The 24,563-nt window shown below is 48.5% G+C and overlaps 3 protein-coding genes across 7 annotated transcripts; 1 reads left to right on the forward strand and 2 right to left on the reverse strand.

The window, feature by feature from the left end:
* Window positions 1-1,015: 1,015 nt before the first annotated feature.
* cib3 (calcium and integrin binding family member 3) lies at window positions 1,016-4,231 on the forward strand. Its single transcript, XM_048989903.1, has 6 exons — window positions 1,016-1,101; window positions 1,597-1,631; window positions 1,962-2,073; window positions 2,969-3,116; window positions 3,653-3,848; window positions 3,967-4,231. Exons 1-6 carry the CDS (start codon window positions 1,051-1,053, stop codon window positions 3,986-3,988), a joined length of 564 nt encoding a protein of 187 aa, XP_048845860.1. The 5' UTR covers window positions 1,016-1,050; the 3' UTR covers window positions 3,989-4,231.
* A 2,118-nt stretch (window positions 4,232-6,349) lies between these two features.
* Window positions 6,350-9,411, reverse strand: LOC125716999 (ras-related protein Rab-8A-like). 2 transcript variants are annotated; one of them, XM_048989901.1, is made up of 9 exons: window positions 9,319-9,411; window positions 8,959-9,155; window positions 8,161-8,221; window positions 8,018-8,078; window positions 7,804-7,881; window positions 7,631-7,720; window positions 7,450-7,515; window positions 6,935-6,985; window positions 6,350-6,660 (listed from the first exon to the last, which is right to left on the reverse strand). In XM_048989901.1, the coding sequence occupies exons 2-9, from the start codon at window positions 9,080-9,082 to the stop codon at window positions 6,571-6,573; spliced, it is 621 nt and encodes a 206-aa protein (XP_048845858.1). In that variant the 5' UTR covers window positions 9,083-9,155; window positions 9,319-9,411; the 3' UTR covers window positions 6,350-6,570. The 2 variants fall into 2 exon arrangements, with proteins under 2 accessions (XP_048845858.1, XP_048845857.1); XM_048989900.1 differs by lacking the exon at window positions 9,319-9,411 and having other exon boundaries at window positions 6,350-6,663.
* Window positions 9,412-10,183: 772 nt separating this feature from the next.
* Window positions 10,184-22,856, reverse strand: LOC125716997 (tropomyosin alpha-4 chain). Of its 4 annotated transcripts, none has more exons than XM_048989894.1 (9): window positions 22,623-22,833; window positions 19,983-20,108; window positions 13,108-13,241; window positions 12,919-13,036; window positions 12,760-12,830; window positions 12,296-12,371; window positions 12,059-12,121; window positions 11,876-11,945; window positions 10,184-11,124 (listed from the first exon to the last, which is right to left on the reverse strand). In XM_048989894.1, exons 1-9 carry the CDS (start codon window positions 22,734-22,736, stop codon window positions 11,042-11,044), a joined length of 855 nt encoding a protein of 284 aa, XP_048845851.1. In that variant the 5' UTR covers window positions 22,737-22,833; the 3' UTR covers window positions 10,184-11,041. The 4 variants fall into 4 exon arrangements, with proteins under 4 accessions (XP_048845851.1, XP_048845852.1, XP_048845853.1 ...); XM_048989896.1 differs by lacking the exon at window positions 10,184-11,124 and adding an exon at window positions 11,542-11,727 and having other exon boundaries at window positions 22,623-22,856; XM_048989895.1 differs by lacking the exons at window positions 19,983-20,108; window positions 22,623-22,833 and adding an exon at window positions 18,008-18,471 and having other exon boundaries at window positions 10,185-11,124.
* Window positions 22,857-24,563: the final 1,707 nt, after the last annotated feature.

A 24,563-nucleotide genomic window follows, 5' to 3' on the forward strand; every position in this document is an offset into this window, starting at 1 on the left:
CTCTTCTGTAATAAGCTACTTCATTGATATATAAGTGGAGCAGATACTTCACCATAAATCATTTATATCACCCAACTCAACCCAAAATGTAATATTGTACAAAAATGGAAGTACTTCTGTTATTGATCCATCGTTACATAAGATCGTCAGTTTTTCCTGTTTTGGCCGAAATTTTTAACCCTTCATAGTTCATCCCCCATGAACACCAGTCCCGGTAGTAAGACGACGTATTTTTCCTGGTAACTTCATTGCATTTCCAGTCTTTTCACCGAAGGCTTTGCCCACGGTCATTGTCAAGTCTTAGTTTTAACCAAAACCCGCTACTCAGGCAAAAAGAAGATGACTGACACCGATATCGTTATTCCCAGCACTGTTAAGTACAACATCTTAAAGAGAAAATCATTTTGCTGTTATGGAAACTATACAGCTGAAACATCCTATGTTTACAGGTATTGTCATGGGTAAACAATCCGTGCATTCGGAGGCATTTACAAAGAAAATGTCAACGCTTTATATATGAATACTAATGAGTTTCGTATTAAAATGTCATTAATCTGGTCTAATTTTCAAACTTTTTAAAACTCCTGTGTTACAGAATCCTTGACGATGAGGCCAAAATTCATCAAGTTTTAATACGGAGTTTCTTTCCCAGACACCTGCCCCCCCTGTGTGCGCAGCACAGACTCCACAAAGCGAGATCATCACAGCTGCCGCATTATAGACAGCAGGCAGCCATACGGATTTATAACGACCGAATAATCATCTGTAAGATGAGCCTCGGAAAAGAGTTTGGGTCCGGCCAGTCCAGAGGGCACGGCCAAGGGCTTAACGGAGTGATGTCCGAGGACAGCCCTTGTTCATGTTCAAAGGGGGTGAAAAACGATAAAACGCTTCTATTATAACCGGGAACTAAAGGCCCCACTGCCGACCGACACCCGATCCTCCCCCCGCCCCCCCGTGCACGTCCCAGCCCTTTGTCCCAGCACCGTTTCATATCTGAATTATCCCAGGTTTCCATCACTCGGTACCGAAGCTGGTGATGGCGAAGGCATGGGGAACAAACAGACCATCTTCACCCCCCAGCAGCTAGACGCTTATCAGGTAGGTCACTCTGCCAGCAAGACTCCGTAGCTTGTGTGCGCACTACAGCCTGCGTCGCCCCTCTCCCACCACGGGGAAAGCGAGGAGGGAGGCAGGGCACTCTATCCGCAAGAAAACCCTTAAAGAAAAACCACAAAAGCGATGAGGTTGGTTTAAACGTAGGTATACATCAGTGGGAGCCGACAGTCTGTAGGGGGAACTTTGCAGCTGTAAAAACCGTGCATCGGTAACTTATAGAACTTTTTATGATTTCTCCTACAGGACCAGTTTTTGGATTATTATCTATATTGCAAGTTCCTCAGACAAATGGTCACCGTTAGTTTTTAATTGCCTGTGCTATGATAGTTTTGAGCTCAGTGTTTGTACTCAGGATGACCAGGGTCACCTTGAACCAATACATCACATGGATCTCCCTACTTCTGCAGAAAGCAAAACCGTCAAAAATAAAACGAAACATGTCTGTTCTAACTATTGCTCATGTGTATGTCTTTGTAGGACTGTACGTTTTTCACCAGGAAGGAAATTTTACGGTAAGATTCTGCATCCATTTACGATGACAAGCATTTGATCTTCTCAGTAACCCAGATCGTCAAGGGTTATGCCCCCCAACTTGGGGCGCCTCTACGTCATTTTTCATGCTTTATTGTGTTTTTTAAAAGCCTGGTGGACTTGACCGGCAAAAAAAAAACATCACAGGAAGGCTGCAAGGTGATGCTTTAGCAACGTGAATAAACCTTTTGTGATTGAAAGTTCATCAATAACCGATTGCCTGGAGGAAAATGAGACAGATCATATGTTGAATTCTGGCACATAACCACCTGGTCAGAATCTCCTTTAACAGCGATTGGATGCTTTTCTAGGCTGTTCTACCGTTACCACAACCTGGCACCCCAGCTGGTCCCCCTGGACTACACCGGCAAGCCAGATGTGAAGCTGCCGTACGAGCTGATTGGAAGCATGCCGGAGCTGAAGGTAGGGCTGCCAGCTCTGCGTCGTGCCACTGCTACTTAATCATTCATGGCTTACTAATAGAGAGGACCCTTTGCGGGTTCACGCCTCATCGGATCCTCACCCGGCTCTGTTACCCTCCATCCAGCACAGCGCGGGCTCAGACCTCTTGCCACCCCCCCCATTTCATGCTCGTTTGAGGAAACTTAAATGTAAACATATCACAGAGCAGATTGTGTATCTGTGTTTTATGTTGGTCTTATGCCTTGATATCATGCTGTGATTTTATGATGCATGTGAAGCACTGTGGTCAGTGAGGGCTGGCACTAGCCTGCTATATGCAGTCTTGGAAAAAAAATTGAGACCGCAGCAAAATTTTCAGCTTAACTCAATTTCTGGTTATATTTGTAAGATCAACACTTTTTATAAATAAATAATTAAAATAAAAACTCCAGCTGGGCCTTTCCCTGCTTATTTATAAATGTCTTTATGGGTCTTCAGTCCAGCTTCTAGGAGCCTGTTACACGCCACAGTGTACAGCAGTGCACTCCGCACCTGCACTTAATCTTTCCCATTCCTTTTGAAGGTCACTTGAGGTCATCCTCTGATTCATGAGTCGCTGTTGAATAAATTGAGTCACCGCTGGCATTAGAAAGTCGCTTCTGCCCTCTACCTGGCTGGTTTTTGGTTATTGACAGTGTCTCCTGCTTCCCTTTGTTCTTGGGTCATGCAGTCTTAGAAACTCAGAGCCTGGAAGGAGCCTGCATCACAGAGTTGCCTTCTACCAGCAGAACCAAAAATAATTCAGGATTTAAAAATGCATAATTAAAAAAAAAAAAAAACACAGATAGGTCTCTTTATTTAGAATTTAAAATTAAATTGACTTTACTCCAAAATGGCCTCTCCCTCCATGTTGCAGGACAACCCATTCCGGCAGAGGATAGCCCAAGTTTTCTCGGAGGATGGCGAGGGCAACATGACCTTGGACGACTTCCTGGACATGTTCTCTGCGCTGAGCGAAATGGCCCCACGCGACCTCAAGGCCTACTATGCCTTTAAGATCTACGGTCAGTGTCGAGCTGAGGCTGTGGGTCCTTAACTTCACTCATAGGCTCATCCCAATCAGAGCAACCAAACTGGCCGATATTTACCACCTGACAACTAACAGCTGCCATGATTGGTTGTGATGAGCTACCCCAGGTTGAGCCGGTTAGAGCCGGTTAAGTTTGACTAAGTTGAGTGGGACAGGCCCCAAGAATAATTGATGGATAAAGATGGTAGGGTGTCGCAGAGCCGGAGCCCCCCCCCCCCTGATTAAAAGACGCTGACAGCTCTGCTTATTTTACAGCATATGGCCACGGGCATGGGTCAGGACGGAATACATGAATTATTCATGGACATTAAATGAAGAGGGGGCCGGCGTACTGGCACTCTTTGGGCTCAGTCAAACGGGACAGGGTTAGGCCTGGGTGGAAGTTCTCCTGGCACTGCAGAGACGGGGTCAGGTAGCTTCAGGTGACATTTTAGGAATGGGACATCTGCTGGTGGGGAGGGGGTTCCCCCATACCTTTCTCCCACCTGAGATATCCGTCCCGCTGCTCAGACTTCAACGACGACGACTACATCTGCAAGTCAGACCTGGAGAAGACGCTGAACAAGCTGACTCGCAACGAGCTGACCGAGGATGAGGTGAGCATGGTGTGCGAGAAGGTGATCGACGAGGCCGACCTGGACAACGACGGGCGCCTCTCGCTGGAGGACTTCCAGCACATGATCGTCCGTGCCCCCGACTTCCTCAGGTGCAGCACCTCACTCACCTGAACTTCCGTCACCTTCAACATTGTTAACTATGGCAATTACATCCTAGCTGGAAGAGCCCCACACCTGAGTGTTTTGGTTTTGCTTTCTGCCTCACAGCACGTTCCATATCCGGATCTGAGGGACACAGCAGGAGGATCAGGATGGGGAAAAGATGAGATGTTGCCACAGGACCATTAAGGAAGGCATTTCTGCTGGGTCTTCAGTGCCTGGAAGCCTGTCCATGATTGATGTTTCAGATCCTTCAGAATTACTGAAAGTACTCTGACGCCTGATCCCGGGTGACAGCGATATCGATGTTACCGCTGAGGAGCTCATTCTTCAGAGGAATGTTTATCCCCATCATATTACAGGGGTTACTATAACTGCCAAGACTCTAAAGAAATCCAGAAGACTATTAAAAGTCAGATGAATAATCAGTGTTGCACTCAGTCATTCTAACAGCAACAGTAATAAAAAATACCACAACTACGGTATTTAGAAATCGCAGTACTACCAAATAGCTGCTTTAAAAGAGTTTAATAAATCGTCAAAAGTTTGCATCTACACAGCCGTAGAGCATTACAATACAATTCTACAAGGTACAGTACAACAACTGGTCATATTTTCCATTTCACTGGCAGACATTATGTACAATTTATTTCGAAACGAGGCAGATTCGGCCTCCGGAACTCAGTATCGAGAAAATCAGATTGCGCCAAGCGATATGAATGGAGGAGGGGTAATTGAGGAAGAACATAGTAGGCAGAGTGTCGGAGTATTTATAGAGTGAATAGAGCATCCCTAGGAAGACCAAAGGGCACAGAAGCCGGGGTTGAGTCTAGTCAGAAGAGCCCAGACATCCAGAGGAGGTGACCTGCACCACCATCCATCACAGCATCACCACAGTAAAGGCTCCTCACAGCAGATGGAGATCTTTAGCAATGACTCAGCAACACCGAAGCCCGACATTCAGCTTGAAATGTGCTGGGGCGTGAATATGAACAAAGGGAAACCAAGATGGAGGTCGGCGTGCATCTCCTACCGATCCGTAGGTGGGAATGTTCGACGGGAAACCTTATGAGTGGCAGTGAAAAATCTCGGAATAAGGTCAGCCACAGCATGGGAATGCTGACATGATATGTAATCCTCTCTTTCAACAAAACACTCTGAGTCGACCTGTTTATTTATACATGTACAAAAATGTGCAGACCTCTAATATAAGGATGCATAGTTCCAAAAAAGCAAGGGGTCAAATCGGGGTCAGATTGAGAGGCGGAGCCGGTAACAACCATGACGCTACTCCGCTTCAGGCCAAAGAACCGCACAAGGCGAGCAGTAAAACAGCTCATCAAAAATCTGAGACGCCCTCATTAAGCAATCTGCCGAATCTCTTGCAAATAAACAGGACATATAACATGGATGCACCCACCACTGATACACCTGTTTATTAAACAGAGGGCTAATCGAGTGTCTAAAATCACTCACCTAGAGAAAATGCGACCTTGCTGTAACCAAGAGGGTCACTTTGACCCCAGCAGCATTACTGGCCGGCCCCCTAGAAGCAGAGTAAGAACTGACAGCCCAATTTGCAGAATATACTTCTGAAATGATCTTTACATTTCACACGTCTGGGCTTCTCATTTCAGCCAATGCCCTGTTGAATTCTTTCATTCAAAAACTGGATCAGGATACACAAAAATCGAAGGACGTCCCCCCATCCGCGATATCGGAGACCAGTTTAAAATGAGGACGCGGCTTTCTAAGAATACGAGCTAGCGCGAGGCAGTGTACTGTGGCAGACGCAGACGGTCAAAATGTCATAAGGTGCGCTGTCCTGAAACAGCCGCGAGCAGGGGGTTCGGTTAAAGGATCAGACCTTTGTGTGCTGAGCAGACAGCTACTCTGAGGTAGAATCTGGAATGTCGGTTGACTTATGACGTGAAAGGCCACGGTAACAGGGTCATGTACCAGGGGGCAGGAGGGGGGTCCTGGCTTTAAAGGGCAGTGCCCCACACTCACACGGCGTGCCTCACGACAGCGATTGCGAAAGGGGAAGCTGCGGCAGGGAAATCCACCACAGATCACCCTCGCTTACTCAAGGGAATCTGATCCCGGAAGCTTCAATTCGGGGCAGAAGAGGACAGGAAAGCGGGATCTGACAGGAGAGGATGTGTCTGCCCGTCCGATGGAACAATGCCGTGGAAGGGTGGGGAATGGGTCGCCCAAAAGAGAGGGATTAAACATGAGAGCTGTCGTCGTGACATTCTGTAATAAAATCATCTCCTTTAAGGAATGAAGCTTTCAGAACAAGGTTACGTCAAATAGGACACAAAACGGCACAGCATCAGTATTCCTGATGCTGGGGGGGTGATACCTTTGAGGTACAGGAATAAGGCAGGTGGGGGTGCGAGTCCTGGGTGAAAACATGGGAAACTTTGGCACCTTCACATCCAAGCTGAAGCTAGAGTACAGCATGGAGGGGAGGGTGAAGATTGGGGGGGGGGGGGGGGGGGGGGTTGGAAGACCGAGACCGCAGACACCAGCTATGGGTTCCAAGATGGTCCTGTCCTGCTGAATACCCAGTACTCAACACAAAAAAGGCAGAAGCTCTGTTACCACAGGAGACGTGGATGGAGGTTCAGGAGGTAAGAGCCTGAGAGTCCCAGCACCTCCTCCACCCACGCCGGTTAGGGGTGGGAGGTGACGGGGGGCGGGGGGGGGTCACAGCAGTACACAGCGAAACAGGCTGGGTTTCTTCTGCTGCTCACCGGTGATTTTCATGCCCTGACTGCTCCCCTCCGGATTATTGCCCTGCTGGCGGAGAGCAACACGACCCAGTCAGAACCGGGGCAGAACCCAACGTCTGATCAGAAGGTCCCAAGTTCAAATCCCATGATCAGCATTCCATATTTCCGTCAAAATGGCCCGTAACCCCCCCCCCCAGTTCAGTTTGTCCCTTTCCTGCAGGCACATGGCCCTGCCGCCTCTGGCCAGCCCACACGTGGCGGAGCTGCAGTTCCCCTTCTGCAACTCGAGCTTCTCAAAAGCAAACAAAATAGAAAGTCAGAGGAGGAAGCCATCTTACCAGCTTCTTGTCCATTTTCAGCTTGATGTCTCTGGCCAGAGTGAGGAATGCCTAGACAGAGACATAAGGAGGAGTACAGGATGCCATGTTACACGGTCTGCAGGTAAATAACAGCACTTCCTAGAATCCCATTCTTCTACTCACAGCATAGCATTTCCTGTATTCAGGCCTGGTGAGACAGAGCAGTACTCCATATATTAGCAAGGGATGTCACAGGATGAGTCATGCTATGTTTGACAGGATCATGGAGAAACAGCATGTGCCTTAAATCGACTGTCACTGACGGACCAACCTTGACCAAAACATCTGCTCTTCCTCATGGTAGCCTACATCCCTCATATTTGTCTGCCCCATGCGAGTTCCATCATTAAACTAATGCAGGATTATCCATGCACATACCCCAAGGAGAAGGAGCTCTCCTCTCTCTGAACATCTCCAAACATCTGGAACGTCACATCCCCCATGATTGTGCATTTTCACCCCGCGGGGAACCAGATCAGGTGCCGCGAACTCACATTCTCCACATTGATGTTGGCCTTGGCGCTGGTCTCCATGAACTTGATGCCGTACTCCAACGCCAGCTGAGATGATTAAGAGGGACAGATTGGTCAGACCTGAACAGCGGACCAGTGTCAGTGGCAAATGCTAATATGCTAATGACTCTGCATTTCCTCTGGAGGGGGAGGCGGCTCTCACCTTCTCCCCCTGATCTTTGGAGACTTGACGCTTGTCATTGACGTCACACTTGTTTCCCAAGACCATCTTCTCCACATCGGCTGAGGCATGCTGGGACGAGAGGCAGCAAGTTAAACCGGGGCTATGCCTGAGCTGAGCTCCTACCTTAAAGCCTTCTATTAATAGCTTCTTACCTCTTCTATGTTCCTTATCCAGTTCTTGATGTTGTCAAACGATTTCTCATTGGTGATGTCGTACACCAGCATTATACCCTGAAATGAGGAATTATGAGATTCAACTGCTCTTACTCACAGAAGCCTGGTTCCACATCAAGAATCAGTATGGTTTGCGAAAAGGGGCTGAATCACAGGTGGAGGTGGGTGGGGGCATTTTTGTAGGCCGAGATACCATGGCTCCTCTGTAGTACGCCGTTGTGATGGTCCGGAAGCGCTCCTGACCAGCTGTGTCCCTGCAAGGCAGTGAAACTGCTCAGAGGTGCATTTTCTGAGGGGCGGGGTCTGGCTCAAACTCCACAGTATCATGTGACTTACCATATCTGTAACTTGATCTTTTTTCCATCCAGCTCAATGGTTCTGATCTTAAAGTCGATGCCTGCATGAGAAAATTAGAGAAGATCAGCAGCACAGGACGGGACCTGAAGGAAGTTGAGGTGTTAAAATCCCACATTTGTTATGCTTGTGGATGAAAGATGACGCATGCCTAGGTGCTTTCACGATCACTGTCCTTCTGGCCACACACAGCGGCCATTAAAACAGCTTGTTAAAAATCTCACAGACACCCTCATTAAGCGATCTGCCTACTCTCACAGTCTGGAAGTTTTTTGCCGAATTAAATGTTAACGATACTACAGCGGCTCAGGACAAGTGAGAGTTAGAAGGAGTCTGTCCCGTTCTGGTCCCGTCCCGTCTTGTTCCACGATCCAGTGCCTGACACCCCATCCCACCCCACCCGACCCGACCCGACCCCACCCTTGCCCACCCCAGCCCAGCCCAGCCCAGCCCAGCCCAGCAGCGCTGTACCGCCCCTTACTCTCCCGCCGCCACTCCAGGCCCCTCCATTCCCCTCCTGTCTGTCTCAATCCGTCCCATCCCGTTCCCCTCTCCGGCTTCCCCGGCTGCCCTTCAGAACCGAGACACTCCCTCGGTACTTGGCGATCCCCCCCGCCGAGCCCCGCTGCTGGAAGCAGAGCCAGGCAACCGTTAAGAGGCTTAGGGTAAGCCCGAGCAGGCGGGGAGCCGCGCCGTCCATACGCCGGCAGCACATCGCAGGTTAGCCCGGACAGCTGGCCTGTCACGGCTGGTGCCCCGGGGCTACGGGCGGAAACCTACCTATAGTGGAGATGAATGTCGAGTTAAAGGCATCCTCCGAGAACCTGAAGAGCACGCAGGTCTTCCCAACGCCCGAATCCCCGATCAGCAGCAGTTTAAACAAGTAATCGTAGGTCTTCGCCATATTACTTGCTATTGCGGAAATCCCGCCCGGCCCTGGCCAGCATACGCCTAGTTACGTGGGAGGGTCCTGTTCACTGTCATTGGATACCAGGGTAATCAGTCACACTCTAGACCCGCCCTAATGTCCCTGTTTTACATTGTTATTTGAAAAGCATACATCGATCAATTCGAGGTTTGATAACTTGACTGAAAGTGTTACAACATTATTGGTCAAGTAAGACATCAATCATAACTAACCCCTCCCCTTGTCCGCATATGTTTCACTTTACTCTACGCCCGCGAGTCGACCCGAAAACTCGTGTCCGAATAACGAATTCATGATGGTGCACTTGTTTGAAGTGTTGGCTCCGAAATTTGTTTTCACACAAGAAATATTTTTATTGTATTTTTTTCATGGCTGAATGTAATTGTCATACTAGAGAACGTTATACCGTTATACGGGCGGTTAAAACACCGATACAGAAAGTGCTACTGAATTTGAAAAAAGATGCGTTTCATTTTGATTACTTCCAGAAAGCGGATATATGTTACATTATGTTATGTATTCATTAATAAACGTAGACCTATAAGGGTGAAAACATAGCAGGATGGCGTTACTTTGCGGAACTGAGAAGAGGAACAATGTAAACTAACGTGTTAATAACCGTGTGACATTTTGATGAACTAATATGAAATTAGTAAAATACATCAAATAAAGATTAAGTTAAAAATATTATATTTAGATTTGCAGGGCAAAACGTTTGAAACATTCGGAAACGAAGGCTTGATAACTAAGTGTACTACTGCAAATTGCCCACTAGGGGTCAAACGCCACCCAGGTTTCAAAGCTCTGCATTTCCCAACGTTAATACAAAACTCACGTTTCTTAACTTTTTAGTTTGGAAATTAGGAGATATTCTGTCCGCAATGAGACGCATTCAACATGCTTTAGACAAATGAAGCTTTGTTCTTTTGGCGATTAATTAAATTTAATTTAGTGCTATTTTATCTTTTTAAGTAAACCAGTGTCAACACTAAACATAAATAATGACAGAGTACAACAGCTTACAACCCCACGAGCTTAAACCTCACCTGAAATGATAAAGGCAGCAAAGACATGAAGGGTTTTTTTGTAAAAATTTATTAGAACTCAGAGTTGGACAGGTAAAGTTGAACACAGTTACAGAAAGGCCGCAGTGAGCTGCTCGGTATGTGATATTGGAATGTAAGGCAGCCTGACTGTGACGTGACACAACACAATCCAGGCAGACACGTTTGCTAAATCCCAGTCTTTCCTTCTGAGGACAGGAGTGGTCAAGGTGATGCTTGGGTATTTGGGCTGGACTTTGTTTTGACTTTGGATGTTTTGCAGGGTTGCTCAGGATTTCAGTGTCTGCCCCCGAAAGAACGCAGCAGCGCTGGAGTGAGACGTCCCACCCCAGACATGCCCGTGTACCAAACGTAATACGACTGATGGGAACATGTAAGAAAGAAGTAGAGAGCTGGACAGTAGGGTTCTCGGATACGTTACCAAGTATAAAACCATGCTTTCACTCATAATCTACATAAATTTCATTTATATTTGATTCTGACTACTATATACGTCTAATACCCATCAAACTGCGTTCTGTTTTCCCCTGTGGGTTCAGCAGCACGTCCAACGGTAAAAAAAACAGACAGAATACCCATAATTCCCGGTGCTGCAGTGCTCCAGGCTGATTTGTTCCCTCACTCTGGGCCCAGTCATGTAACACCGCGAGAGCGTGCGACGCGGGAGGGATGTTTTCTACATTTCACACAGACGAAAGACAAAGCGGCACCGACGGAAAAATAAACAAACAAGAAAGTACAGAATAGAAAATGGACGCCGTCTCTGTCCTCCAGCCCAGAACGTGGGGTAGTGGGGCAGAACGTTGGGCAGGACCGGCGCGGAATACTGCCAGCTGCCCTGCTTTCCTGCTCATTTCCACCTTTTCCATGTTTACAAGCTGTTTAGCTCCTGCAGTGTCTGATCCAGCACCTGATGCATTCCCAGATTCTCTTCCTTGGCACTGGACAGTTTCTCTGCGGAGAGAGAGCTGGAGGTTACAGCCAACCTGTTGCTGTGAGGGACATTTGAAATTTGTCAGAGGTAGACATTTCACATCAAGAAACTCAAAATCCAGACCAAGATTTTGTTTCAACCAACCATTTGAATATAAAGAGCCACAATCAAAGAGTACTGAACTGGTTGGCTGAAGCAAATTATTGGCCTGGATTTTTACTTTGTGGACCTGAAATGTCCACCTCTGGAATCTGCACATGCATGAGGCCAGATGAGGAACACTGTTACCCCAGTGCTGCACTGCAAAATGATTGGAGCAGTGAAGTTCTTATCGGCTCAGGGCCGGAAGAAACAGCAGCATATCAGCACAAGATAATGTACAACCGGCTAGTAGGGTGTCAGAAAGAGAAGTACAGGAAGAAAGAAGACAGAAAGTCTTTGTTGGACAGAGAGAACTTTATTAAGGCGTTGTGTTTACAAAGAAATTCCCAGAGAGACAGGAGAGGCAGAGGAAAGGCAGGGCTAGTAGCAGAGCGAATCCTAGAGGGAGCTCATGTCATTCAGGGCGTGATCCAGCTCCTCACTGATAGCTTTGTACTTCAGCTTCTGGGTATAAAGCTCATCTGCAGGTGGGAGGCCAGCAGACAGGAGCGAGGAGAGAAAGACAGAAGAGGATCAGAGAGGAAAGGGAGGAGAGGACAGGAAACAGGCAGAGAGGCACCCAAAGGAGCATTAAAATGTCAACGAGGGGCAAGCGAGCCATATTCATACCCTCCAGGTCATCGATTGTCTTTTCCAGTTTGGCCACCGTCCTCTCAGCGAACTCCGCCCGGGTTTCAGCCTGTGGGCAGTCAGAGTGAGGCGCTGTGGTCACCATGGTGACAGCCCGCCTCCTCACGCACTTGCAGACTCACGCACGCGCTCGTCGGGACCCTGCCTCCCACCACCTCTCACCTCCTTCAGCTTGTCGTTGAGCAGCTTAATCTCCTCTTCATATTTGTCCTCTTTTTCTGAGTACTGTGGACGTGGGAGAAGAAGGTAACTCATCCCATCAGCAGGACGACCGAAACACTGCTCCTGGCCTTGCAGCCAGCTGGGACATCTCAGCGTCTCAACAACTTCCAGCAGGAGAGCCTACTAGCCGGTCGAGCCCAGTAAGGCCCAACTCTGACTGGATATGGGAGGACTCACCTTCTCTGACTGGGCCTCAAGGGACTTCAGGTTGTTGGTGACATTCTTCAGCTCCTCCTCCAGATCGCTACACTTCCTGTGAGGAGAAGAGAGCACTCCTCATTTGGGGATATTAGCTAGCTTGTCTGTGGCATCCCCAGCAAAGCCCTTCCACTTGAAATCTGCACTTAAAGAGCCGAACTCTTCACTGAATCCGTTTTATGAATGAAGGAACCGCTCTTAAATATTTAGTCTACTCCCCCCAGCCCTAGGCTCCAGGCCTTGGCACCCTGACAAAGAGCTTGTGAAGAGCTTCCACAACATAAATATCAGTGTGACCCAGGGATAAGTGGATTTCTCAGAGAAGCAGCTTCATTCATAAGCCCCGCCCCTCCAAAACCCCCGACACGCCCCCTGCCAATTCCCATTTGGTTTTAAGAGGATGGTATGTAAGCCATGACAGGCTGAGGACGACAGACACTCACAGCTCGGAGATTTCAGCCCTCTCCTCAGCTCTCTCCAGCTCCCCCTCCAGGATCACCAGTTTACGTGCCACCTGCGGGACACCCGACCAGATGAGTGGGGAGGGGGGGCACCCACACATGGGCGTGGTCGCGGAGGCTGTGTTTTTGCGGTCACCTCACCTCCTCGTACTTGCGATCGGCCTCCTCGGCGATGTGCTTGGCCTCCTTCAGCTGCATCTCCTGGAGCTCCATCTTCTCCTCATCCTTCATCGCCCGGTTCTCGATCACCTTCATCCCCCTGCCCAGACATAAAGCAGTCAGGGGCCTGGGAATCCCCTACACGCTGCAACCCAAGGACCCTGGACCTACCTCTCGCTCTCGTCGGCCGCCTTCTCCGCCTCTTCCAGCTTCTGCAGAGCGGTGGCCAGCCTCTCCTGGGCGCGGTCTAGCTCCTCTTCCACCAGCTGGATTCTGCGGTTCAAAGCTGCCACATCTCCCTCGGCCTGTGGGGGTCAAGGGGTCAGCGGTCAGTGAGATGGAGAGGGAGGTCACAGACCCTAACTTCAACCACCAATGTGGTGTCTGCTTGTGTTCTTAGGATTATGGCAGAGACGCTACTAGAGACTTTGTGCTCCATGAAAGCATATCATATTGGGCCCCCAACCCAGACCAATCCATTATGTTCCAAATATTTTAGGGCCCCCATTACAGGGGACACTAGAATCATCCTGACTGCTCCCTCCCTTTTGGCCCCCTGGGCTATGATTTCTAATAACTGTCAGGGGTTTATCACATGCTGGTAAAAACTTTACACATTGAAACCATCTCAGATCTGATCTATATGCTCCCATACAGTAAGGGGCCATACTTTTAGTACGTACACATGGAAGGGGGGAGGGGGGCCTAAAAATTTGACCAAATTTTGCGTACGTGTGCGTATGCTGGAGTTGGGGGGTGAATCAACTTGAGAAATTTCAAAATTAAGTGTTTCGTTCACGATACCTGACCTGCTGGATTGCATTCCGTACGTGCATACAACTCAAAACGTCTTTAGTTCATCTCCCAATCAACAGCCGGCCGTACGACTGCAAACTGCATCGTAAACTGCGTACCACCTATACATTATCATAATTTATGTACATGTTCCAACCTTGCAAAGGCGGGAATTTAACCATTCTCGCGATCGTTATTGCATAAAGCCATTTTTGAAGGTCACAGTGCACTGAAATGTCGGCCGACCAAAAACCTTCTTTGGATTCAGTACATGAATATGTATATAGGTAGTAATCTCTTAATTTCAGTACATAGCCTAATTTACAGTTCAGACTTCCGACTTGAGTTCTAAAGCTGCGATCAAATGGTGAAATACGGCGTCTTATGTATTTGACATTTAGTTCAATATTGCCCTCCGCACGGAGTAAAGAGTTTTTTTAGCGAATGTTCAGGAGTTTTCATGTACTTTCAAATTTTCAAGCGCCATTATGGCTTGAAACTACCAGCGTATGTGTGCATACGGGGGGGGGAGGGGGGTCCAAAAAATCAGTAAAATGTGCGTACGTTCTAAAAGTATGGCCCCTAAACTTTTGTTAATCTGACTCTGAAAATATGAACAATCCAAAAGGAGATGGGATTACTAACTAGTCCCTACTGCTAATCTGGTATCAGTTGGTTTATAATCTGAATGGGGTGCTGAGTCTAATTCAAACTCGAATGGAGTCACCTGCTCCCTTAAACATGTCCCAGTGTGTCTCACTGCCAGGGAATCAGCAGCTGATTCTGTTTCCACTGTTTCCAGTGCTGACAGACACCTAACTGGTAACACTGACCCAAACCCCTTTTCTCACTGACATTCTCCAGCAAGCAGCAAAAGTTTTCATTCAAAGACAAGCAAACAAAGGAAAGCCAGCGGTTCTGAGAAGGCCTATAGTCCCATCCACAGACCAGGCCCTGAAACAAACACCTATGTAGGCCACTCGCCATACTGGCAGCCTGCAGGATGTCTCCCTGAATGGCAGGAACTGCAGAGCAATCCAAACGGGCTTCTAGAATGCTCCGGAAGGCTGGCGTCACAGGGCCATTTCCTGAGGCCACAGATAACTTGGGATGTTTGGGACATCTTCCTGCCAGGGGGGAGCTCGAGTCTCTCAGATAACCTCAGCTACGCTGCACCGAGAGTGGGGGGGGCTGCTCTCAACAGCTATATGTCAGATGGTAACTCAGTAAAAAAATCAAAGTGCTTTTCAAAGTGAGATAAGGAAGACACACCATTAAAACATGTATGGAAAAACAGCACAGGAAAATTAACAGGACCTCATCCCACGCAAGTGCTTCCCCTCACCGCCCCCCCCCCCCCCATTTTGGAGGGGACCCACCCATTGCCACTCCTCCTTCCCGAATGGCTGCATTCTGCTGCTTTCGGCCTTATATGGTAAAACGGGCTGCCGAGGAGGTTTGTGGGAGATGTAATAGTGATCAGGCAGAAAGCTAAGTGGAACCATCTGTGAGTTGGGGAGACACGGGCCTGTCAGTGCTCCTCACACGCTCTCCATCATTCACGCGGCATACTGGGGTCTGCCCGGCCCCACCGCGTTTATCAAAGAGGAGCAGAACGCAGGCCAGTGCTGGGCCTGGCCTCTGCACACACGCCAGGGCCTCAGCTGAGGCCTGGTCCTATCGCTCCGAGAATCCTCAGAAAAAACAGGACCCAGCACCACCACAATCCACTGTTTTTCTCAGGATCTCTTGCCAGCTCTTTCGCCTGCCGCTTATTAGTTTTTAACGAATGAACTGGTTCTCTCAGCTGAGAAACTTCTGCCACTGTGTGACCTCTCTGCTGTGAGTGCTCTAGGTGTGGGTCCAAAACCTGTGCCATGTACACATGCGGGGCAGAGAGGCTTGAGGAGAAGACTCATACTTGAAATGTGGTTATTCCCACTACAGGATAGTAACTCCCCTGAGTCAAACCCCACTGATCATGTCTATAGGACAGCATGAGAAACCAGATTGGGTCCACAATACTTCATGTTTAATGCAATGGACCACAAACCCAGACAACCACAATCTACATGTAATATGATGGATCAGACCACAAACCCAGACCACCACATTCCAAATCTAATGTGATGGACCACACAACAAACCCACACCACCCCAATCCATATCTAAAATGATGGACCAGACCACAAATCCAGACCACCACAATCCATATCTAAAGTGATGAACCAGACCACAAACCCAGATCACTACAATCCATATCTAAAGTGGTGGACCAGACCACAAACCCAGACCACCACAATCCATATCTAAAGTGATGAACCAGACCACAAACCCAGATCACCGCAATCCATATCTAAAGTGGTGGACCAGACCACAAACCCAGACCACCATAATCCACATCTAATATGATGACCCATACCATAAACCCAGACCACCGCAATCAATATCTAATACAATGGACCAAACCACAAAACCATACTAATACAATCCATATCTTATGTGATGGACCAGACCACCATAATCCATATCTAATATAATGACCCAGACCACAAACCAAAACAAAAATCCATATCTAATGTGATGGAACAGACTACAAACCCGGACCAGCACAATACATTTCTAAAATGACCTGAAGTTCTCCATGCTGGACCAGCTCCACCACTTTCTACTGGGGCTGTGTGGAGCCTACGACCGCCCAGCTGTGGAAACATGGGCCGTAGGAGAGACCACAGGTTCATTGTGAATTTTCTGTGCTTTTAAACACCCTGCAGGGCTGACATGTCATAAGGAACTTCCTGTATTATAAGAAATAACCGACTGTAATTCCTCAGAAAAAAATCTAACCCTAACTCCCCAAAAAGAAATTTCCATTAAAAATTCCATTTGCCACTGTCATCAAGTCATAATACTTAATTTAAACACAGCTGCAACATCTTCTCTTGGTCACAGACATTTATCTTTCCCACCATCTTTAATGATTCACGGGTTTCTCCTGAATGAAAATGGACCAGAGGTACCACTGAAGGTAGCCGGTCGAGACTGCCAAGGAGTGTCCCACGGGTCCCCCTGGGTACCCCTCCCTTCCTCCTGTAGTTTCTGATAACTCAATCCTCTCTGCCCCCCACCAGTAATCAGAATTCCCACATTATAAGTAAACAACATTGTGTTTAACGTTTGCCTGTTTAGAGGAGTGTACAGAATATGTACTAACCAGTCCACCAGAAACAAAGTAAGACTAGCATTTTGGGCTCCTACATCCTGCCTTTGTGCAAGCAAACACTGATTCATTAAGCCTGCAGAGGTCCTCACACCTGGCTCAGTGCCTTACACGCAGCCCTCTAATTTAATCTCCACGTCATTACCAAACAATTAGTCAGTCTCCTCTCCCAATAAACATCTGAAGGATGACTTTTCCTGCAGGCTATTAATTACAGAAACTGCTGAATGATCGAAATGCTCACTCCTGGCACCGGTAAGCCAGTCTGAACTGTCGGGGGGTTAGTGAGTTTACGTCTGAAATGTCCGCCCTGTGGATTATGGATAAAGGAGACAGGATCCACACAGCATTCAATATATTTACATTGAACGACATCTAGTTAAGTCATGGTTTATCACATGAAACTCGAAACCCCATTACCCCAGCCACCTTGGCGCTGGCCTTGTAATAACAGTGAAATTGCATCACCTTACCTCTGGCCAGAGCACCTAACATTCATCTCTTAACTGTCCATTCAACCATAAAATCCACCAAGAATAGCGGTTCTTTGTCTGATTAACTTTAAAATTACACGAACTGTCATATGAAAGTCCGCGCTGGTTTATTACCACGTCGGGTTATTTATTAAGATCGTCAAATAACGGGATCGTGCGAGAGTACCCGTTAAAACGAGTGACTATGAAATAGTACGAACCGTTGTTCATGATAAAGTACGTAAAGTCTTATGAATTAAGCACAATTGGGATTGTTTTCTGAGACCCAATTCAGTGCGTTAGGAGAAAAAGGTGTTACACATCTTATAGGTGACACAGCGCCCGAAAGGCTACTCGCCAGGAGCAGCGAATTCAGGCCACTTTTAACTATCCCACATTTTCTCCACTTTTTAGCCGGACGGACCAACGCCTTGCGCGCCGTTAGTAGAAACGAATCAATAGACCCAAGTGACCCCATTTCAAATACATTAAACCATGCAGGGCTTCTAGAAAACGACCCGAGAAGAAGGCAGAAAACATCGGTGTTTCTAGCTTATACACGAAAGCCATGTTTCCTCCTCACTTTCTCACGCAGTTCCCGTTCAGCGTCCAGCTCCCGCTGTAACATTTGCGCCTGGTCCTCCGCTTCATCTGCTTGCTGCTGCAGCGTCTGGATTTTTCTTTTCACGGCGTCCAGGGAATTCAAACCTGCCATTGTCGTATAAGTACAACTACTTACGGCCTTAAAATAAAGTTTAGGCTGGAAAAAAATACGCAAAACGCGAAATCTTAAATACTATTTACAGTTAGAAGAAAAACTTTGGAAACTGTGCAAATTGGTTTCAAATAATCCGAGGAATGCGCAACAGTTAATTATTATAAATAGTTAGTCCAATACTAAGTGAGTTTAAACACAGGCTCAGCCTTGCATCTGAATGAAAGAGTAAAATGGCCAGCTAGACTATTCATTTGCTGCTTGGAATGTAATATCAAGGCAAAGCGTCCCAGCTGGGAGGGGTGCGGGGTGAAAAGGCAGGGTTTCCGAAGAAAGCCACGGTAACCCGCCCCAATTCCGAAGAGGAGCATGCTTCAGATGAGCTCACGATTTCAGGAGGGGGTGGGGACGTGTCTCCGCGATCTGCTTCGCTTCGGAATACTGTGGAGTAGGCAGAAATGTGTATGACTCTGCAAAGCAAGTCTTCGCGATATTACTGCCCCGGCTTTTGAAACTACAATAGTTAGTTGTATGATGGAGACCCATCCGGCACCCGGTTCTTCCCAGGTTGTGCCCTGGGGCTATGACTGAACCGATGCTTTCTCAATGGCTTCTCCTATTCACGTTGTCCCCAAAGTGATTCCTCCCTGGGGGTGACACTGACAACAGACCCCTATGCCGCCGAACCCAGGGAAAACACGCCACGTTAGTGAGTGTCCTGCCGCTGCCGTGACAGGATGGCGACACATCTTAACGATGCACTGTGTTTTATGTTCGGTACCATCACAGTTGAACCTCCCCTCAGTAAAATATATGGGTTTATATAACGATTGACGGATGTTTTTGGAGCACGGCACTACCGGCCATAATACAAAATGTCCGTGGATAGGCATAGCTCTTCCGTGATAAGTGTATAGCGCCTTTCAGGGAGGTCCGAGTTTTCCAGTTCGGTGACTCTGAAATGCTTCTGTACACACAGCGTCTACCGTTTCAGATCCCTTTATCCGGGATAAACACCTCGCAGGAATTGGCTTGTCTGTATTAAGGTTTATTTTATGGAGGCCAACGAAAAGGCTAGCTATTTTCGATATTCGCAAGATTAAAAATCTCCACGTCGCTTTTATATCCGTCCCATGCTGTGTGCACACTGGGGTCAAGTCTAATAGGAACCCTCTTAGGTTTTTCCCAAAGCATCAATGCAGGCTGACGGCAAACCTTTAAACTAAGCACTAGGTACCCCGGCTTTCAGAAGCAGTATGCGGAAACGTGTTAAATTCAATGTGCAGACCACAGGAATGTTGCTGTGCGGTGCGCCCAGCGGAAAGGTTTGAGGAGTCGATCCCCTGGGACGGAGAGCCGATCTGCCGTGAGCTCCAGGCACATTCCTCACGTTCCTCAGGAACCGCAGCTTTCAACCCGGAATCGGGGGACGGGACGCGCGCATACCCCCGAGCGGAGACCGCCGGGGGGATTCCCATCATGATGGATGTTACGCGGAGGGAATTGTGTCATCTGGAATGCGTTGGCGTGGATAAAAAATTCGCAGAATGTTGTTCAATCTTCGGATGCCTCCCGCTAAATATTTGAAGCAAATGACCTAAGATTACGCAAATTACCCTGTATAAAAGATGAAAGCAGTTAAACGATAACCACAAATCACGTAGAATGTTTTTTTTTTTTTTACCACCTGAAGATTTCATTCATTCATGGTGAACTGTAGAAGTATCACTGACAGCCTACCAGCGCAGATTTCCTGAGCAGTGAGTCTTTATTGTGTGAAACTGAGTAACTGGGCTATTGTTCTGGAGAGGTGGTGTGGTTGTAATGGGGTTTCCCAACTCACATCTGCAGCCTTCTTCTCAGACAGCTCCAGCTTCTCCTGGGCGTCCTTTAGGGCCTCGGAGAACTTGTCCAGCTCATCCTCTGTGGCCTTCAGTTTCTTCTGCAAGCCCAGTAGCTCCTCCTCCAGCTGTGAGATGAGAAGCAGAACAGTGACAACTGGGTCACCAAGTCATCAACCACTTCAGCAGATGGGAGGTTGTAGCCTTCAACCCAAAGTTGTCTGTCAGGCTACTGAGGATTTATGCCTGTTACTGGCCTGACACCATTAGAAGAGCCGTCCTGGGATTAAACACTGACTGGTTACTCTGTCTCCTACTGAACCAGGCGTCTTCTGGGCTACAGAACAGGTCCAAAGCATTTTGTGAATATTTGAGAGAAATTCATGTGCAGGTAACTGGAGTCGGTCTTTAAATCAGTACGTACTTTCTAAGGACCAAGGCCAGTTTTGTCTGCCATGGTTTCCATGGAAACCTAGTGTGACGGGCTGGTGGTCTGTACTTCACTCCCCCCTCAGGTTTGGAGAGATGCCAATAAAGGGGGGGGGGCATGCAGGACAGATGTGGTTAGGAGTCCAACATGAAGAGCCGTGAAGGTTTAAGTGTTTGTCCCTGTAAATGATAAAAATCTCTAAACATCTCCAGCCTATTATGAGCTGTTAACAGAGAAACAGACCCAGAGGAAGTTCATCTCACACTCCAAATCCCACTCTGATGTGAGCATGTTTGACGCCATCTGTAGACATGATCACGTAGACCTGAATTTGAGGACTTGACAAGCAACCATTAAGAGCCTATCTACTGATTGGTTATAACGCACGCTTTTCAAAATGAACAGTGGGAGGGACTTTAACCTCATTGGTTGTAGGACTTCTCCAGATAACCAATGGGAGGAACAACTGTAGCTAAACACAATTGCATATTTCAAACTTTGGGGTACAATGAAGTTCACTCTTCATGTAAATACTGGAGAATAGGGTGTGGTATACAGTCAGTGTTGATCATATGCATGTCTGGTTCAGAGTCCGCCTGGCCCAATGCGGTTTTGGCCCAGACTGCGCCCGTTCTAGTACATGAGGTTGTTTGTTCTGCTTCTTTTCTCTAGGGTCGACCAACTGAGGACTCAGCGTATTTTTAGTCAGCACTAGTGAGCTCCTGGACATGCAGCTGCCCTAACGAGCCAAAATGGCCGATCATGGATAATCATCATTAAGCCCCACATCACTCAAGTCCCATGTCACAGACAATCTGAACCCCACCCCCACCCGCCCTCAGGTCCCCTTCAGCCTCTTCTCCACATTTCCAAACTTGCCCCCCACACACACACATTCCACACCCCACTGTGGAAGGACATCAACATGCACATTGACCCCATGTGAGCAGAGAATTCTGGGCGCCATCTGATTTGGCTCTATATGCTTTGTTTACATTCCCTGTGAGACGACCTGAGTGCATGACCTGCCTCCCGCCAGCCTGCATTTTCATGTGTGTTCAGGCAACATCCTGCCAAACCGCACAGGTTTCTTTATGCTGTTTATACAGAGATGCATGGTTAATCCCTGTAGGCAGATCAGTAACCACTGATCCCTCTCCATAGTTGGGCTTGGAGTGGGCTGGACCGGTCTCTCTTCACCTCTGGCATGTGCCTGGATTTGAGTGCTGCCCCCAGGAGGCTCGGAGTGGCAGGTGTTGACCTCTACATTTTATTCCTGGTGCACTTCTGTGCCGTTGCTCCGTTACCCTCTGAATCATGTTTGTAGAGACGTGTGTCTGGAGGGCGCCCGGCCCCCCCTTGAGCTCCTAAATACTGCTGCTGTCTGGGAGAGACAGGAAGAAACCCTGTGGTGCTGATATTTGTCAGGGACACAGTGAGGAACAGCCACAGAGGGGTGTGGCAACAAGCACAGCAGACAGCACAGCCAATCTGCACACTGATTTAGGATACCATACATTTTGGCACTGAAACTGGTCTGAGTTCGATAAACTGTCATCCAGAGCCTATCCCGGAAGCAATGGGCACGAGGCAGGGAACAACCCAGGATGAGGGGCCAGCCCATCGCAGGGCGCACTCACACACCATGCACTCACACATGCACACCTACAGGCAATTTAGCAACTCCAATTAGCCTCGGCATGTTTTTGGACTGTGGGAGGAAACCGGAGTACCCGGAGGAAACCCCACGATGACATGGGGAGAACATGCAAACTCCACACACATGTGACCCAGGCGGAGACTTGAACCTGGGTCCCAGAGGTGTGAGGCAACAGTGCTAACCACTGCACCACCATGCCGCCCCTACACTGTTACAGTGTTATAATATTGTGCCTTTTCCTTACATTTACACTATTACAGTGTTACAATTCTGTTCTCTTTCTGTACTGTACTCTCATTCCATAGATTTATATTGTTACAGTGTTAGTGAAACACTGCTCATTTGCAGTGTTAATGCAGGGTGTCCTGCTTATCTGTAGTGTTAGCGGAGGGTGTCCTGCATGTTTGCAGTATTAACGCAGTGTGTACTGCATGTTTGCAGTGTTAGCTTAATGTGTCCTGCTTCGTTTGCAGTGTTAGTGCAGTGTATCCTGCTCGTTTGCAGCATTAGCGCAGTGTGCAGATAATCGCGGTACCCAGCCCTCCAGCTCACCTGCTTACACTTGTCCTCAGCTGCTTTTTTGTCGGACTCCGCCTGCTCGGCACGATCGATGGCATTCTCCTTGTCCAGCTTCAGCATCTGCATCTTCTTCTTGATGGCCTCCATGGTGGCAGTCTGGGCAGGATACTGCACAGAGAAGCTTCCTGCGTGTGGGAGAGAGAGTCTGCAGCAGACAGGGGTCGGGATGGAGAGGAGGAGTGGCAGAGGAGTGAGTAACGAGAGAGCAGCGCTGTAGGTGTCGGGGCACGACCAGGGGACCCTCGGCCAGGGGACCCTCGGCTGGACTTTTTCCCCTGCAGACCCCTCCCAGCCACACCCTTAAAGCCTTTTTCAGAGCAGGCCTGGGCTGGCCTCTGTTTCAGCTTCCAGCGAAATCTCCTTATTTGGATCCATGTTGTTGTCATTAGGGGGAGAAAGAGGAGGAGAGTGGGGTACAAAAAGACCCCCTTCCATATTTAACTCCAGGCCGCTGAAAGACGTGCAGCAGGCGGCTGCAGTTATCCCGCCCGGCAGGGGGATGGAGACAGATGAGGAGCTAACATCTAACATCAGTGAAAACAACACGGGAGGGCTGCTGCCTTTAAACCTTCCTAATAGGCTGACCTCCCGCAGGCCCACAAGGTGGCCCCCTGACAGGGGACTTGTCACAGTAATCCTGGGCTTATAGGGGATACCTTAATGGTCGTCATGTTCAAAGCCCCACACACTCAAGGAACAAAACATGTGACTGGACATGCTCAGTGGTGCTTGTTCATGGCACCAGAGGTGTTTCCTGCAAAATCTGCGATGAACACAGAAAGGATATGGCTGGTGAGATGGTGCTCGCTCAGTCAGACAGACAGACAGACAGACAGACAGACAGACAGACAGACAGACAGACATTCAGTCAGTCAGTCAGTCAGTCACTACCCGAAGACTAACACACGTCAAGTTCCCAGAGTGACTCGCTGTCTGCTCACCTTCCCCCCCCACCCCCCAGGCATTTCGGTAGTGGGGGGGAATGCAGACTAGCATACCTCCATGACATCACGTCTTTCCTCCTTGATGAGACAGAGCATTTACATGACAGAGTGAGACTAGAGCAGAAAAACAGAGTGAGATAATGCGGGGAATGAGGAGACAGATGAAAGACAGAGAAACAACTGATTGTGGGGGGGGGGGGGTCACACACATGGTTTGGCTCAGAGCTCAATGAGCAAAGTGTAGAGTCTGTTCCACAGGAAAGTGGCTCCCACCCTTCACTGCACGGTAAATGCCAGCGCCCATGTACAGTAAGAAGTGGCCAGAAAACCCTTGCCCCCTCCCAGGGCTTCGTGCAGGGAGGGGCACCTCTGGGCCAGCTCAGGGCATCCAGGGCACCTTGGGCAGAACCAGTACAACTGCCAGGTCAGCCGAAACAGGGGGGAGTGAAAGGTGCTGTGCGGACCACCAAGTCTGTGCTTAAGGGCAGAACCAGTACAACTGCCGGGTCAGCCAAAGCAGGGGAGAGTGAAAGGTGCTGTGCGGACCATCAAGTCTATGCTTAAGGGCAGAATCAGTACAACTGCCAGGTCAGCCGAAGAAAGGGGAGAGTGAAAGGTGCTGTGCGTACCACCAAGTCTGTGCTTAAGGGCAGAACCAGTACAACTGCTAGGTCAGCCGAAGCAGGGGAGAGTGAAAGGTGCTGTGCGTACCATCAAGTCTATGCTTAAGGGCAGAACCAGTACAACTGCCGGGTCAGCCGAAGAAAGGGGAGAGTGAAAGGTGCTGTGCGTACCACCAAGTCTGTGCTTAAGGGCAGAACCAGTACAACTGCTAGGTCAGCCGAAGCAGGGGAGAGTGAAAGGTGCTGTGCGTACCATCAAGTCTATGCTTAAGGGCAGAACCAGTACAACTGCCGGGTCAGCCGAAGAAAGGGGAGAGTGAAAGGTGCTGTGCGTACCACCAAGTCTG

The sequence above is a fragment of the Brienomyrus brachyistius genome, chromosome 21 (assembly GCF_023856365.1).
Source record: "Brienomyrus brachyistius isolate T26 chromosome 21, BBRACH_0.4, whole genome shotgun sequence".
Taxonomy (NCBI): domain Eukaryota; kingdom Metazoa; phylum Chordata; class Actinopteri; order Osteoglossiformes; family Mormyridae; genus Brienomyrus; species Brienomyrus brachyistius.